Raw genomic sequence first — 16,279 nt, 5'->3', positions numbered from 1 at the left:
AAGCATAAGCATAAAAAAATTATTTAAGATTTGAGTAAAAGTACTCATTTTGCAGAATTGCCCATTTCAGAAAAATATATTATACATTACATGATTGAAATACAATAAGTGATGCATCAATGTGTTCATCACTTTAATGTTGCAGTTGGTAATGGTTGGTATTCTCATCCAACTCTAAGCAAGAAAACAAATAAACATCTTTTACAGAATGTAAGTGTATTTTCCATAACCACAATTTCTCTCTATTCTTATGCATCCTGTTGTTGGAATGTGTTAACATTGAAAATGCTGGAATTAAATGTTAAAAACACAAAATCCAACATAATCAAAGATGCACTAAATCAAGCACAAGCTGGCTGCTGCTGCTACCTCTGATGTGTGACATGGCAGCCTGAGCCGAGCTCAAACAAAACACAGATCATTCACCTCAGAGAGTGATCAGATCAGCTCTACACAAAGCATAAAGAGGTGGGGATTTATGATGGAGTCTGGCATAATTCTTATGTGTTTTTTAAGCTATATGCAAAGTATTCTTATATATGTTGGAGCTAATTTTCTTAATTCACCCACTGCATTGTGTGTAGGTGGTGAGCAAATCATTACGGTACAAAGGCAGTTTCTAGTCTGAGATTTAAGGTTGGAGTTATTCTGTGATCGGCTACACAGAGATCCTGCTGTTGTTTATTGTCGTACAAATCTCAGATGTGCTCCAGTTGCAGCAGAAAGTTTGTTTTTGTATTCAGTTTTGATAAACAATTACAGAAAAAGGCCAGCCAGGGCATTGTCATGGCAGAATTATGGTTTCATTTGGCACGGCTGGGCACGCCGGAGGGCACCAGCTACTCCGTACTTCTCCTCCTGAGTCAGATCGCAGAGTAGATTGTGTCCAGATTCAGGGCAGATATAGAGAGCCAGAGTGAGCAATGGCCAAAGTGTCAATTGCATTGCTGCCAGGCTCAATTTGAAGGAAGTAAGCAGCAAATAGACCGTACCTAACTTCACCAACACCCTTTAAAGACTCTCGAAGGCCATTGGCAGATTCCTCAGGGAATTTTTGATTTAGCAGCGGAATGCAACAGGGTTGAACTGGCACGTGGGGTTTTGACAAGAACAGGAAGTGTAATATCATTTTCAAATTGGTGACTGACTCCAGGGTTTCTGTAGCATTTTAAGACCAAATGCAATTCAATACCAGTTTCACTATCATACCCAAAGTATAATGGAAAACCAGCAGGGACCATAAAGTCAGATTTATGCCTGATGAATTCCGGTCGGTGCACATCCAATATTTTGCATCTACATGGACGCAGATGTACGAAGAAAATGGAGAACTTTGAGGAGCTTTGAGAATGTCTGTTTGAGAGGAGAAATCTGCACGGAGTACAAATATATCCAAATCTTTTCTTATCAAGATTCCATGTCAGCTCATGTCTGAGGGACCATCCTTTCTTATGGCCTATTCTCTATAATGATATCATGTTTATTTGAGTATTTCCCAGCAGTTTATACCAATACTTTTCTTCTCCTTTCTATCTCTTGTTCATACTGCCCATTTAAAGTTGCCATGCTAATAGGGTTTCAATGTAAGTGATGGGTATCAAAATCCACAGTCCTCATTTTCTCCAAATTGTATTCAAAAGACCTTTATTTTGAAAAACTTTTATTTGATTTGTCAAACAAAGACTACTATAGTACTACTATACTACTACTATATCCATACTATACTATAGCTTGAGACAAACCAACTAACATTACTGCAAACAGCAGGCTTGAATAAAAATAACTTTTTGATATCGTCTATGGTCTTTTTTCAATGAAACTGAAATCAGTGCTTTCAAGGAATTTTACTGATTCCCTGAACCTGGATTTCACAGATAATCACAAGATAGCAGTAACACCAGGTCATTTTTAGTAACAGCACAGACGGTTGTCACACCTTTGTTATCACGCAGGGTGAAGTTGAGGTTGCCGGCAACAGGTGCAGCAAGGGCGAAGTAAAAGCGGTGGCCGCTCGGGGGTTCATCCTTATCGACTGCGCTGATGGTCTGGATCATCTGAGGACAACAGGTAAAACAACAACACATTCAAAGTTAGTTATCTTACTGATCTTTAACTGATCTCGCTGGCAGATTAGATGTTAACTGAAGCAGTAAATTGTTTAATATGTGCATGCAGTAAGAACAATAGCATGAGTTTAAGCAAAGCATTGTATATGCATCACTTTTCACTCTATTTATTTATATGGAGGTATAAATCTTTGTTGAAAAGCCGAGCAATGGTGTGAGTTAACTAGAGAAAATCAACTTGACTGTGATTGATGGAAAGGTTTTGTTTTATAATGTTTGGCTGTGGTTTTGTGTCATTTATCTTTTCAAGTGCAGTAAGTGCTTATTTGGCAAGAGCTTGGCAACCTCTTAGGGATGAAGTGTTTTCTTTGGGAAGTGATTTCTTCTGAGGCAAATTATTGTCCAGCGTCTATTTTCTTTTTCCCCACACCTCAGATCATAACATCCATTAAGTGAAATAATGGTAAATCCCAGAAAAAACGTTTTGTTTTGCATTACATAGTTCCTTTGGGCCATGAAATCAACTGTCCACCAATTATTAGCCTCTACCAAATAGTTGAGATGTTCTTTCGTGGCAAACATGCGTCTCCACCAAACCACAGTGAAGTCAGGTTATAGTAAAAGTAGACTTTTAACAATCTGCATTGATTTTCTTCCATTTTAGTGACGTCAAAGACATTTTTCTGGTTTCACATCTCACTTATCGTGAAGAGAATTGTGGATTTCTTTGAGCCATCGCTGGCTCGTTTAGTATTTTCTATAGCCTTCAATTTGGCCAGATCTTTTTGGCAGGAGCTGCACTACCTCCAGTGATAATAGGGACGTTTTTTCAATTTCCACAACAGTTAATATGCTTCCATTTGGCTTTATGGAATCAGTATTACCCTTATTATCAGCTTCCCCCTGGATTTATCTCTGTATTGACAATATTTTCATTGAAACTGTCTGAAAATAATATAATAACGGCAACAAATACATATACAGTATATCATACTGACAGCAGTTTATAATCAGATGAATCTTATTCAATAGCAATTTTCACAATTTTGTAAAGAAATGCTATAATAATGGACATTTCTAGCAACCACTTGGCGAAAATAACTATAAAGTCGTCAGAGTTTTTGAGGTGTGGTCCTTTTCAGCCCGCTAAAACTAAACTATATAAATAAAAATATTCAATTAGTCATTTCAACTTAGTTCAACCAGCTAAAGAAGTTTTGATTTGGTTTACTAGCTTTCCTAAATGTGCTCTTACACTTGAGAAGACCGTTAAAGGGTTAATGAATATTACACACATTCTTCCTACCGTAATCACATTACATTACATTACAGTCATTTAGCAGACGCTTTTATCCAAAGCGACTTACAGTCAGTAGTATATTACATATCATTCACCCATTCACACACTGATGACAGGCTACCATGCAAGGTGCCACCATCAGACTCTAACTAACATTCATCATCCAGTCCACACCGATGGCAAGCCTTCAGGAGCAACTTGGGGTTAAGTGTCTTGCCCAAGGACACATCGACTGGGTATCGAACCACCGACCCTCTGATTGGAGAACTACCTTGCTCTCCACTACGCCACAGCCGCCCACACTAAAGCACAATCACATACACCTGCCTGGATTGACAACCATGAAATAAATAAATTAAATGTCTGGTCAGACCTCTGACTGTTGTTCCTGCTCAAGATAAATGCATATGCTATGCAGTCAGACATTCCCACTTAATTATTACAAGTATGAAAATGACTCATGATAAGAACTGCTTTTGCTCGAGGCGATGTAAGACAAGCATTCATATCTTTGAGTTAAACAAGTGAATGCATTTCTGCCCACTTTATTTTGCCTCTGAACTCTGGACTTCACACAATCTTCCTCCCTTTTTATTCTATAGCAGTGTTGACATCTGTAAATGATGCAGGAAATGAAATTACCAAGTAATCCAATTTATTTACACCCACCAGCATGTGCAAATGTGGTATCTAAAAAATCAAGTGAGCTCTTTTGAGCAAAAAAAACCCCCTAACGCTTTAATTTCATCTTTGCAGCAGCACTTAGCTGCAGTAAGGAGGAAAAAAAAGAGAAAAATCTTACTCGGTACATTCTGTACAGGAGGAGCATATCACACACAAACACGCCATATGGGCGACAAATGATGGCCACCACGACGGCCATCAAAGTGGGAGTTACTGCAGCAGTGTCCTTATACATTTAGATCAAGCCTCCTGAATCCTTTGTAGGCAATCTAGGAACTCAACCCTGTGACAACTCACACCCATGGACGCGATCCAAGAGATTCTTAGAAGCAATTCACACTAAATTATCACATCTCACAGCACCAAACAGCTCTGCGTCAAACATCAAGACAAAAACAAACATTATGAAATAAATTAATAAAAACAAGGGGCAAGGAAGAAGAGGGAAAGAATAAAAGTAAATGATCCATCAGTGCTGAGACATGGATTATCAGTTGTCAGCTGTGATTAAATGCTGCTGGTTACAAGCTGTCAGGTATTAGGGGTTGGTGTAGGTGGTAAACGACATCCTGCCAATTATTAAATCTGGCAGGCGGGGTGAAAATTCATGAATATTTTACTCTTGTTTCTTAACAAAATTAAAAGAGTTGCTCTTTCATCAGCAAAAGTAATCACAGAGTATGCTTTTTTTTTCTGTTTTCTGTTTGGTATTGCAGCGCAAGGGGAATTGATATGGGGAGCAGAAACGCAGGGAGGTTATCTGCTCCAGTTCAAGAACATTTGGGATATCAGTATATATACAGACAGAATGGATGTTTGTGTCAGCACCACATCAGCGACACAACCACTGAGCACCTAAACATGCAGTGTGTGCATGCCCGACTGCATATCATGAAAGCTGCCATTGATTCTGGGATCATCATAACTCACATGCCTCTCACTCTGTTATGGAAATTTCACATCTGATAGAAAACCTCGCTTTGTGGCTCTTACACCGACATTGTATCCTATACACAATTTCAACCCCCTTTGATGTCTTTTGAATATTGCAGATGGATTCGGAGCTTATCTTTAGTATGGTTTCTATTTCCCTCTGCTGAGGGAAAGGACTGTAAATCATCCTTAAATCAAACACTTTGTAATGTATAATGCCTTTCATTAGTGGGCCTCTGATGCAAGGCGTTCCTGCGAACCTTTGGTGGGGAATTCTCTAATGGGTTGAGCAGCAGACAGGAGGAGAGAGGCATGGGTGTAGACATAAATTCTGGCTGAGAGACATTAACGGCAGAGGCAGACTGGTGCCTGTCGCAAAGCAAGACTGAGGAGGCCTATGAATCACAGAATTAGAGGGTTTTTTTTAGTTTACACATCGGCTGCACATCAGATCAAAAAGGATATAAAAAGGACAAAGGTGTCTCTGTTTGTCGCTTTGGAGGAGGAGGAGAAGGTGAATGTGCAAATAACAGAGTCATGCGCACACACATTCCCATACACACTCATTGGAGGTGCAAAGATTGTCAACCTGCACTGACTGGCATTAGATGTTCTACTTTTATCTCAATATAAGGAGATCTGATGTGGGATAAAAAAGTGTTATGGGTATAAACAGTGTCCTAAAACAGCGATTATCAAAAAAAAATCCTAGCGACCTCTTAAAACGAAGCACTACCTACAATACTGGATATTTATTAGGAATATGTGGGAGTTTAAAAAAAAATCTTATAATGATGAACAACTTGATAGTTAACAGATTTTTCCTTTTTTTATTATTTAAATTGTGACCAAGATGCATACTGAGCAGGACATTTTTTGTTGAAAAATGTACTTGGCAGAGCTCATTAACTCTATAACCATGATACCGTTTTTTTTACCGTTTTTTTTTTTTGGTTTCATATCAGCCGACGTATACACTGTTACTGATATATCTGCAATGAGCTAACCAACTACCTGGCTGAATTATTGGCTGGGAAAAAAAGAACAAACTCTGGACCGGTATGCGTTCATAGCACGGTAACTAAAGACTTAAAACAGAAAATAAAAATATAATTCACTAATGCAATTAGCCGTTTAATATACTTTATTTGATCGAGAAAAGTGTTTGTATCCAGTATGAGTACAAAAATGCCAAGTATGAAAAGTTGACATTTAATGGCAATAATATCAGTCTTGTTATTTTTCCTTTAATCAGACATATCCTAACCTAAAACAGAAAGATTTGACATTTTTCAAGCTTAAGATATTTTTTTAAGGCAAGGTCAAAAAAAAAAAAAAGCTTAACATATTTTGCTAAATGACAAAGAACTGTTTACATATATTCTCCACCACAACGCATTGGAATGTAAGTTCAGCTATCATTCTCATATCAAAATGTTTCCACTGAACGCGAGTCCCTCAAATGAGCTTCAACTATAATCAAAAAACACTTCTGTCCTTAATCCAATGCCAACTACTGAGTCCGTATTTTTTGATTGAAGACTTCACTCGAGTAATTTGGACACACATTTCTGCAGACTACGTACCACCTGGATGATTGCGCTACACCTTCACAGATCAAATACTGACTGCTCACTCAAAACCAAATCCTGCCAACTCAAAATGTGTGCGTGTGCGTTTTCAACGGTATGCAGTTCAAACAATCAGGATTTAATTCTCCCAAATAACTGAAGTATCTTAGTAAACCACTACGACCATAATTCATTGCACCTTTGACACAAAGCATCTGTACGCTGAGGAGACAGCTCCGAATGTGGCCTCTATAATGAGGAAAGAAATGCCAGCTAATGTAGCACGGCTAGACAGAGAGGCTTTGGTGTATGAAAAATCTGAGAGATAACGAGCTTGAATAACACTTTCCCCTCTTTGACACCAGCAGAGTAAACACTGAGCTGCATTTGAAAATCTACTTCTTTACTACTCTTGAGTGAGTTAATATTGTCTTGAAAGTGTAATTATCAGATAGTCAACCCCTATGAGTCATACGTCAAAATCAAGTCAGCCACTTAAAAAGTTGAACTAAAGAGTATAAATAAGCATGGCATCAAATAGGTGGCAGTCGTTGCCATGGCGGCAGATGCCAGCGGGGGTGGGGTGGGTGGGGATTGTGTTGACGATGGAAGGAAGGAAGGGAGAGGTGATCCTGCGTTTTTCACACCCTTCCTATGACATCGACGACCCAAACATCACCCATGTGACACCCAGAACTTTGTGCCCCAGCGGATCAACAGCACCCGCTAACACGTTACACCCCGCTGTCATCACACACACATGAACACGTGCACACACCCGCACACAATATCAGTCAATTTGTACCATTCAACGAAAGTCATCTTTCAATCCTCTTTCCCTCTTTATAAGCCGTTTCCCTCATTTCAAATTGATTGGCCGGAGCATTTGCTGAGATTCGTCTTAATACATGTTTTTGTTGGCCTGATCCTGACGAGCCGAAACTGCCGAGGCTAAAGTGATCTCCTGGTGAGATCTGAGATTACATTTTCTCTATGTTCTCTTTTTTTTTTTTCATAGAACAGACAGGACGCTGCCACACGCTAATCTTTTCCACGTCCCTCTGCGCCTTGACATATTTTCATCTCCCACCTTGATGCAACACTTAGAATAAACTGATAATTTGAATGAAGACTGGAGGTGTGAAGATAATTTTTTGTTGTTTGTGTCACGGATGTTGACAGCCGAGGCAGTAGTTAAGAGGTGGTAAGTAAACTTTTGATTAGGGAAAAGTGTGTGTGGGGGGGCACTTTAAATGTTGTACATGTACATAAAGTCATAATGTTAGTGTTCCAGGAATATAAGAACCATGTTGAAATGGCATAAACCATATTTCAATATAAGGGTATCCTTACGATAATCCTTTTCTTTGTTTTATTTGTGGATAATCATGCTCAAGTTTTTATAACACTTTGGGGAACGCAAACAGAAGGTATAATGTTTCAATGGGCTACAACTCGTCTGTATTTGTTGACAATCTGGTGAAGTCGTGCCGATTTAACTACCAGAAGTTTCTGTTTGCAGCAAATGGATGTACACGACTACCAACCGGAGTGCTTTTTCTTTCAGAACATAGTTAGAAAATCTCTTTAACCTCACAGAGTTCATCTTCGCCTCACGCCCCCCCTTCACAGTTTGAAAACCCCCTGTTCTCAACTACCCAACATTCATGAACCTCAGGAGGATGCTGGGGCCTCCTCAGGGATGCTGCAGGAGTTCAGGGAGGGGCAGTGGAGCAGACTGGGGGCAGCAGAATGCCAAGTCCACTCATGTATGTAATGGTTACACCGAAGTGATTGTACAACCTGACCCCGCCCCCTCCCTGCAATCCCCACTCCCCCTGCCCCGTCCACCCCATCATAATATCAATTAGTATTATGGCAGAAGACAGACGCACCGCTGATCCGTAACAAGTGGCATCTCTGGAGAGAGCCAGTGCCACGAGACGGCCTTAATTAGGCCTGAAAAATGGCAGGTTATTCCATCCCTGCACTCCCTGTTAATCTGTGCTACAGAGCCACAGAGTCAACCCCGGCCCCAACTGGCAAATGTTATTATTTCATCTTTGTCGCAGCTGTGAATAAGCCAATGGGCGTGACAGTCAGTGGGCGGCTTTAGATTTTTAACAACGCTTTAGAGGGGAAGCAAACACAGTCAGTAGAGCCAACTGTTCGCCGCTACAGCTGTACATGAAGTACACAACAGGAGCATTTTAATTAATTAGGAATCAGGGAGATGGTGGAGCGCACATCTGACAGGTTACGAGTCCAACCGGTCCGTCTGCTAACAGACAGCCGACACCTCGTTGTAATTCAAACTGGGTTTTTGCATTCAAATGTCAACCTCACTTCTTCCTTTTGCTCTGAATGTGATTTTGGGTGTAAATTTCATCATGAAATTTCCATTACGCCTGCCTTCATTATTCAGACTGAAGGTGCATTCCCACTGGTGCCTAAACACAAGGCTGTGTTTGAGTGTGATTTAATAGAAATTGGATAAGAGAAAAACTAAATTGAGAACACTCCTCGTCCGTAGGAGTCACTCAGTCTAGTATAAGCGGAAGGAGATGAAGGAGGTGAGGAGATGAAGGAGGTGAGGAAGCACACTTCACAAGTGAAACTTGTGAAATCTTGTTAACTGTACATTATACATTTTCATGATATCGGCGTGTGATTTTTAGATGTTTCACAGATAACATAACAAAATATATAACACATGGTCCCTGTCATAAAGTTGGATGTGTTGGATGTGTGATTTCTTTAAAATTTCACATGTGAAAGACAAAATAAGTTTATTACTATGCTTTCCCCCCCCACCATTGCAGAGACAGGGAGGGATGACATCTTTCACCCAGTATCTGTTTGTATTTTAAGAATTTTCCAGAACTTTATTTATATTTTAAATCCTGTATATTTTGTTCTATTAGTGCTAAATCCAAGTCAAATCATTAACTAACTAACTAGCCAGCTAGCTTATTAACTTCTAATATAACTAAAAGCCTGCTGCAGCTCTTTATATTCCATAAATTCATCATTCAGACGACCACCCACAACCACAGACACACACTCTAACTATTAGCATGTCAAAACAAGCTCCTTTTATGACTGCACAAACATGAAGACTACATGGAGAGAATTTGAATGCAGCACGTCTTCTCGCCCGGCTGGATGAGGACAGAGGCCTCCATCACCAACAGCAGTGAGGCTCGTAGCTACACCTTGGGGTTACCTCACAGCTCAGCTATCACTGGCATTGAGTAAGCAATCTGTCTGCTTCAGCTGAGTAATTACAGATATGCTGTAGCTTTTCCTGCTGATGATGCTGTCATGGGCCATGGCTGTTGCTGTGTCCTCGGGGTCCGGTTTGATTGTCGGGGAATTACTTTGTTTCAGTATTGTCATAGGCTCTGCGCTATAATTTATCAGGCGCTAGTGGGGAGAAATGTACAAATTATCTGCTGAATTTGAAAGTCAGGGTGTATTGATGGGTGATAGGGATGCTCTAAATTTGATATAACCCAGCAACAACACTCATCTCAAGATAAGTGGCAGCATCATTAACCAAAAATAGACATTCAGCTGAGGTAGAAACGCATTATTCAATACTGATGGCAACTAATATAGAGGCAATGTTTATTTCAGCAAATAGTCTGTACCCTAAGGCTAGAATCTGATTAATTAAATATAGATCCAGCAATAACTCAAAATACCTCAAGGTAGGTTGAATAGTATGTACTGAACTTCATTAATTTTTTTTTTTTTTTTTGCAAATTTGGGTCTGAACAAAACAAATAAGAGACAAACAGAAAAATACAATACAGCAATAATCCCAGAATGCTTCACCTGTGAGGCTCCAGGTTGTGGTCAAGCATCATGCACACAGAAAAAAAAAGAAAGCCAGACATGAAATATAGTCTCTCATTTTCGCAAATGAAATTTGTTCACCCTCCCGTGAGCACAGTGACAAACAACCCTAATATATAAATGCAAATAGCATATTTAAAAGGGCCTAATAGCCATTTTCCAATACAATGCATCATTCTGATCAATTGTACTTATTCAAATCTACACGCCTCCTTTACACTTCGCCTCTGATTGTATTATCCCAAATGCCAAGAGCAGACGAATCGCCGCCGCACACACACAAGTCATTTAGCAACGATGAAGCCAAATGCTAAACACAGGGAAAAATGCATCGCATGGCTGCAGCTTCTTTTCCCTCCTTCTTTTCCTGGATCACATAGTGTTAAAGCCCTCAGATCTCTCTGGGTCCCTTTTCGTGATTTTGTGAAGCCTCCTCTGCCTGGCTGCCCTCTGTGGTGATCGTTTAATTACACAAAGCCTCAGAACGGAAAGTCAAACCACGGCAGTGCACCAATCCTTCCCATCATGAGGTATCACATTACGTCGGGTTATTATTGTGGATTTAGACCACAGGCAGAGTCAAGCACTGTCATTAATTTAGTCGGCTTTGACAGTACGGAATGAGAGCTACATCTCCAATGACTGATAACACCCACAATACCTGCTATTAAATCTTAAGGATGTATCTCATACTAATGATGCCGTCTCCCTGGGATGACCTCGAGCTGTGAAGTGGATATTTGCACAGTGGACTTGTTTTGAGGAACAAGAAAGACTTTTAATGGCTTTGAGAGTCAGCGGGCTGTCTTTGTGAGTCAAACTTCAAGCAAGCGTGGGGAGAGAAAAGGAAGCGAGGCTGGACAGACTGCAGAGACATTACTGGGTCTTACCTGTCCTGGCATGGCGTTTTCACAGAGGACGGTTTCATAGTCTATGGCAAAGACCGGAGCATTATCATTTATGTCCAGCACAGTGATGAGAGCGATGCCTTTTCCAATTTGGGTTGGGTCCTCTGAAGGGAAAAAAAGAGAGAAGAGAATCCCCCGTTCGTGTCAGTTTTCAGAAAACTTTCTTTTAAAACAATTTAATTCTGCCTTGATGTACTTGGCCATTTTATGGAATATTGATCTTTCTCATGTGTTTTAATTAATCACAAAGGAGGAGGGGGGGGGAGTGCTGCTGTAATGAAATATGCGGTGTACCTCCAACAGCTGGCGTCCTTACCCACTCTGCTGTGGATCAGCCAAAGTGATTACACTCGGTGCCGGAAAGGCTGCGTGTGCGGACGAGCCATCTCGCACTGTGGGCTTCACGCCTCTGTCTGCCTGACACACACTGATGGCTAAATGGCTGCGTCTGAGTGCAAGATGATGATAAAGCCTGGCGTCGCCCGCCATGCCGGCCAGAGATGACGCGCTGACATTCGGGGCCGGCTGATTTGATGGCGATAAAAAGGACGCGCGGAGCCTCGGGGCCACAGGCATTCTTGTCATTGCCGCGGTCTGGCCAGAGCGGATGAAATGTGAGTGACTGCGGCTCAGAATGCACAACCTCCATGAACCGAGGAGTCCCTGCACCCTCTTCAGTCAGAGAGAACCTATTTACTATAAATACTGTGTTCAGGCGTACAGGGCAGTGGATTATGTAGCCAGTCCGTAAACTCAAAGATGTTTTCTGCTGCAAACGGCTCCCAGTGTCACTATGAGTCAGAAGCCAGTACCTCATGCATGAGGGACTGTTCTGACATTTCATATGGCTATTATTATATGCTGCTTTCTCTTTGTTGCTATATAAAGCAAGGCAAGCGCTCGCACTCGGGAATCGACCGAGTTGTGTCTCTGTGTGCTGTTAGATGTAAATAAAAACAAATCTTTAAAGCAAAGAACGATACAAAAAAAAAAGGTTTTGAAGACAAATGAATACTTCCTTTTCACTCAGTGTTCAGTGTGAAGATGTGAAAGCGGATGAACTGCCAGGCTGACAGGCTGGTGTTCTTTTTTAAACGTATACCGATGTGACGCAGCTGTCTAGAGAGCTCTGAGCGCTGCGCATCCTGTGCTGTTGATTGTTGTCCATTGTGTTGGCATGATGGAAGTGGAATGATATGAAGGCTGGAGAAAAAAAAAAAAAAAAAAAGGCACCCATGTCCTTCGAGCCATTGAGAGATAATCAAAAAAGGCAGGCGGCACTTCTTCACATCACATTAACATAGTTCACCCGTGGGTGAGATCGCCCACTCTTAGTCAGCATCTCGTCCCCTCGGCTCATGGACACACGGAGGTCGTCTGTCCTGTACGTGAACATTAACATTCGCCGACAGCCCTACAACAACCCCAACAATTGTATTGCCCTCTGCACACAAGGCTATAGGACATTATGAAGAGGATAATAGGACAGATACAGTAGTGGCACAATGACAACGTGTATGGAAACTTAGATCCTAACAAGGATCTGACCATTCGCTTAGCCCCGGAGGCAGATTAAGGACTCAAATGTCGTATTAATTTTAGACAAATTTTTGTCTAATTCAAAATAGACTTAGACAAAACGGGCTTGTCGTTTTCTAACCAGGAACCAATGATTTTACGGGCCGAAATGACAACTGTTGCTAGCAAATTAACTGCTGTAGCTAGCTAATTAAGCTAATTTGGGACCTATTAGCTGGTTGAGAACATTTACATTTACAACTCCTTTTTTACGAGAATCTGTACTTGATGGCACGATGCATATTCAGATTTGAGCTGTAGATAAACAAATAGCATAACTCTTGTATTTCAGTGTTGAGCTTTTGAGTCCTAGTATATTAAGTACGTTAAAGAAAAATGTATGTTCAGACTGTTAAATGTGTGTATGGCTTTTAAGATGAGGACAAATAAATGAGTTTTTCAAACGCTACTATCTTCTATACCATTTGCTGAGGTTGTTGGAGCTTCTAATGTGACCCTGAACTCTGATAGCTTCCAGGATGAGTATACAATGGCGGGTTTTACTCTAACTGCAAACCCACCGGGGCTTAAGCTGTGAAGGGTCATCTCTGGCTGGAACGGGCGGATTTGAGAATGCGTGGTGTAAGTAAACTTACGGCTCTCGATGGCAAAGATGGTGAGGTTATGGATCAAGTTGGCCTCTCGGTCCAGAGGCTTGGCTGTGCTGATGACTCCACTTAGAGCATCCACGTTAAAGAAGCGCTCCAGGTCTGTGTTTCTGTCAATGGAGTACCTGGACAGAAATAGACAACCATACGCACAGCCGACATGCCTTTAAAAAATGCTTTTGTATATCGGTATTGATTTGACATTTTAGTGGTTCTTCAAAGATCGGTATTTTTCTTCGATCAAACTGTACAGAAATCACTCTGAAGATTTTCAGTTGGTACAGAGAGAGCTTTAATCAAGCATCAATTAATGTTGTTCACATTTTATATTACACATAAGATGTTTTCCAAATTCATAAAGTACTCATTCATAAATTAGCAGACTTCAATTTCAGACTTGCAGATGAAACTTGGACCTTCATAGCGCGAATGAAACAAAACCCTATTATATGTTGACCAAATTGAGGTCTCTCCGCTTGGCCCCTCAGCACACAACACCCTTTCAATAGACAGCAACTCGTATTTCTAGAGAAAATTACAAGTTCAATTAGCCTACATCCAAAGGGGTATTATTGCAATGTAATTCGACTCTTGTGGCAGCATTAGTTCCACAATAATTTTAATTTCAACAGATGTAGAGAAATATATTGCAGACGCTGATAACAGTCACAGGAACTAAAATGAGGCAATTTACAGCTACAATGGTGCAGTAATTTGATTTTCTGATTAAGATTACTAACAATCCTAACAGACCAAGCATGAATACCACACAATATTCATTCAATTAATGCAAAATAAGTGGGGATCTCGAGAGTGACAACGCACAGATTGGCAACATGAGTGCTTGTTTTTGTTTTTTTTAAATCACAAATGCCACCACACAAGTGTTGAGCCTTGACCCTCCTGAAGGAATGCCCTTCTCTTGTTTAAGATGGCATTTCACTTTTGCAAATGTTGCACTCCTCGGCCTTCCCACCATCTGGCATTGTCTTTGCGACAACCACATGGGGGACTTATGAGGGTCTATGAATTCTGTGTTTGCAGATTATGTGGAGTAGTTGAATAGAACGCAAACACATTCATTTTCTTTACTTGATTCGGATGCTTCATTTGGGATTCTAAGAGCACATTTGTTCTTTAACAAAGCTCTGGAAAAATTTGTTTGTAGACTTTTCCGAAAAAGTTTATTGACAAGATATATTTCACATGTTTAAATGGCAGATGGGAAAATCGTTACCTGATGCCGTTGTTGGAGGTGTCGGGGTCATGGGCAGAGACTCTCCCAATTGAAGTGCCCACTCTGGTGTCTTCGAAAACAACCATCTTGCTAAGCGGTGGGGAAAAGACGGGTGGCTCGTTCACATCTTCCACTGTCACCTTGACTGATGTTGTGTCACTGAATGGGCCCGCGCTCAAGAAGTTGGAGTCAATGTTCCTGTTTGTTGCCTCGATTCTTAGAGAGAAGGTGCTCTTTGTTTCAAAGTCCAGAGGCTGGAGGAGACAGAATACACAACATATGTGAGAAATGTTCGATTTTTATATCAAAATAAGAGAGGTTGGCTCAGTTCTTTGTTGGAAATGTACTTGAAGACTACACTGCTGTGGCTACTCCACATTTATAGTCAGTCAAGGGTAAAATATCAGTTTATATATGTATGTAAGTCTGTGAATCATTCATACAACGCTGAGATATTGATCCCAATTAAGGCTGTGGATGGAAAGTCAAACTTAAAGTCATTTGCTGATGGATTATAGTTGCTTTGTGCTGTGAAGCAATACTATTGATTTTAAGAAAGGCACACATCATGGTGAAAAGCTTCGAGAAATAAATGCTTTTGAACCATTTTTGTCATTTTGTCTGGCTTAATCGAACTCCCCATTGCCACAAATAATATACTGCAGAAGAGCATTGATTTGACACTTTCATTATCAGTGACTCTCTCCGATGTTGTAATTGTCTGAGTTTGTTGCAAAACAAACAAAGGATCAAAATGCACCATCTGACAAGAATCGCTGGGGTCCAACAATGGCTCTCCCTCTCCCACAAAAGAGCTGCAGCAATGAACTGTCACATCCATGTGGCCCCGAGGAGCCCATTTCAAGTCCTCTGAAACCATGAAATGTAAAGTGTGAGCCATGAGCGCTGGAGCATCAGAAAGTGAGGCAAGAATATGCAACGATTTTCCTGCGTAAATGAATAAGTGGCTCTGTTACGCATTTAACTTGAAATGTTATATCTTATTTATGTAGGCGGATATCAATGATATTATTTATAGCATCTTGGTTCCCATGGTGATAGGAGTGTTAAAGTCTCCCTACATCAATCCTCACAGTGATCTCTGTGCTGTCATGTGGCGAGAGCAAGTCTGGAGCTGTTGTGGTAGTAAACCTTCTCGTGACCATGGGATGTAAACTTCGATCCAAGGTGTTGGAGATAGTCAATGCTGATTTGTCAGTAGTGATTAACACTTAATCTTAAGGTGCAGAAGACATGTTTAAACAAGGTGAGGTGAGGAGAATGGGAAAATAGGAGAGGTATTTGTCCTTTTCCTCCACTAAAGAAGCATTTGAATTGGTTTTATTTTCATTCTATTCTGTTGATTATAACAAAAGAAAACTTCAATTTGAGTGCTGCAACTTCACTCTTCTGCTGGCGTCCTATCCAATACACCACAGATTCAAATTGGAAAATGTACAAAGCTGGAGTTACTCTATATATTTCTCATGGCGCCAAATCCCATGAAAAGACCAAAATCAACAATGCTGCAGT

The 16,279-nt window shown here is 40.6% G+C and overlaps 1 protein-coding gene across 2 annotated transcripts in view; it reads right to left on the bottom strand.

Annotated features, from left to right (window-relative positions):
* The window catches only part of LOC129110573 (cadherin-7-like), an 81,762-nt gene that overhangs the window by 9,425 nt on the left and 56,058 nt on the right, over positions 1 to 16,279 (bottom strand). The window contains exons 6-10 of one of the 2 annotated variants that reach the window (XM_054622675.1): positions 14,747 to 15,000; positions 13,498 to 13,634; positions 11,306 to 11,427; positions 1,917 to 2,054; positions 609 to 648 (exon numbers count right to left, since the gene is read on the bottom strand). In XM_054622675.1, the coding sequence (XP_054478650.1) occupies positions 609 to 648; positions 1,917 to 2,054; positions 11,306 to 11,427; positions 13,498 to 13,634; positions 14,747 to 15,000 (691 nt within the window). The remainder of the gene's footprint in view (positions 1 to 608; positions 649 to 1,916; positions 2,055 to 11,305; positions 11,428 to 13,497; positions 13,635 to 14,746; positions 15,001 to 16,279) is intronic. The other variant, XM_054622676.1, reaches the window with a different exon arrangement.

This window comes from Anoplopoma fimbria, chromosome 21 (genome assembly GCF_027596085.1).
Source record: "Anoplopoma fimbria isolate UVic2021 breed Golden Eagle Sablefish chromosome 21, Afim_UVic_2022, whole genome shotgun sequence".
Taxonomy (NCBI): Eukaryota; Metazoa; Chordata; class Actinopteri; order Perciformes; family Anoplopomatidae; genus Anoplopoma; species Anoplopoma fimbria.
This window is presented reverse-complemented; position numbering and strand designations above follow the sequence as displayed.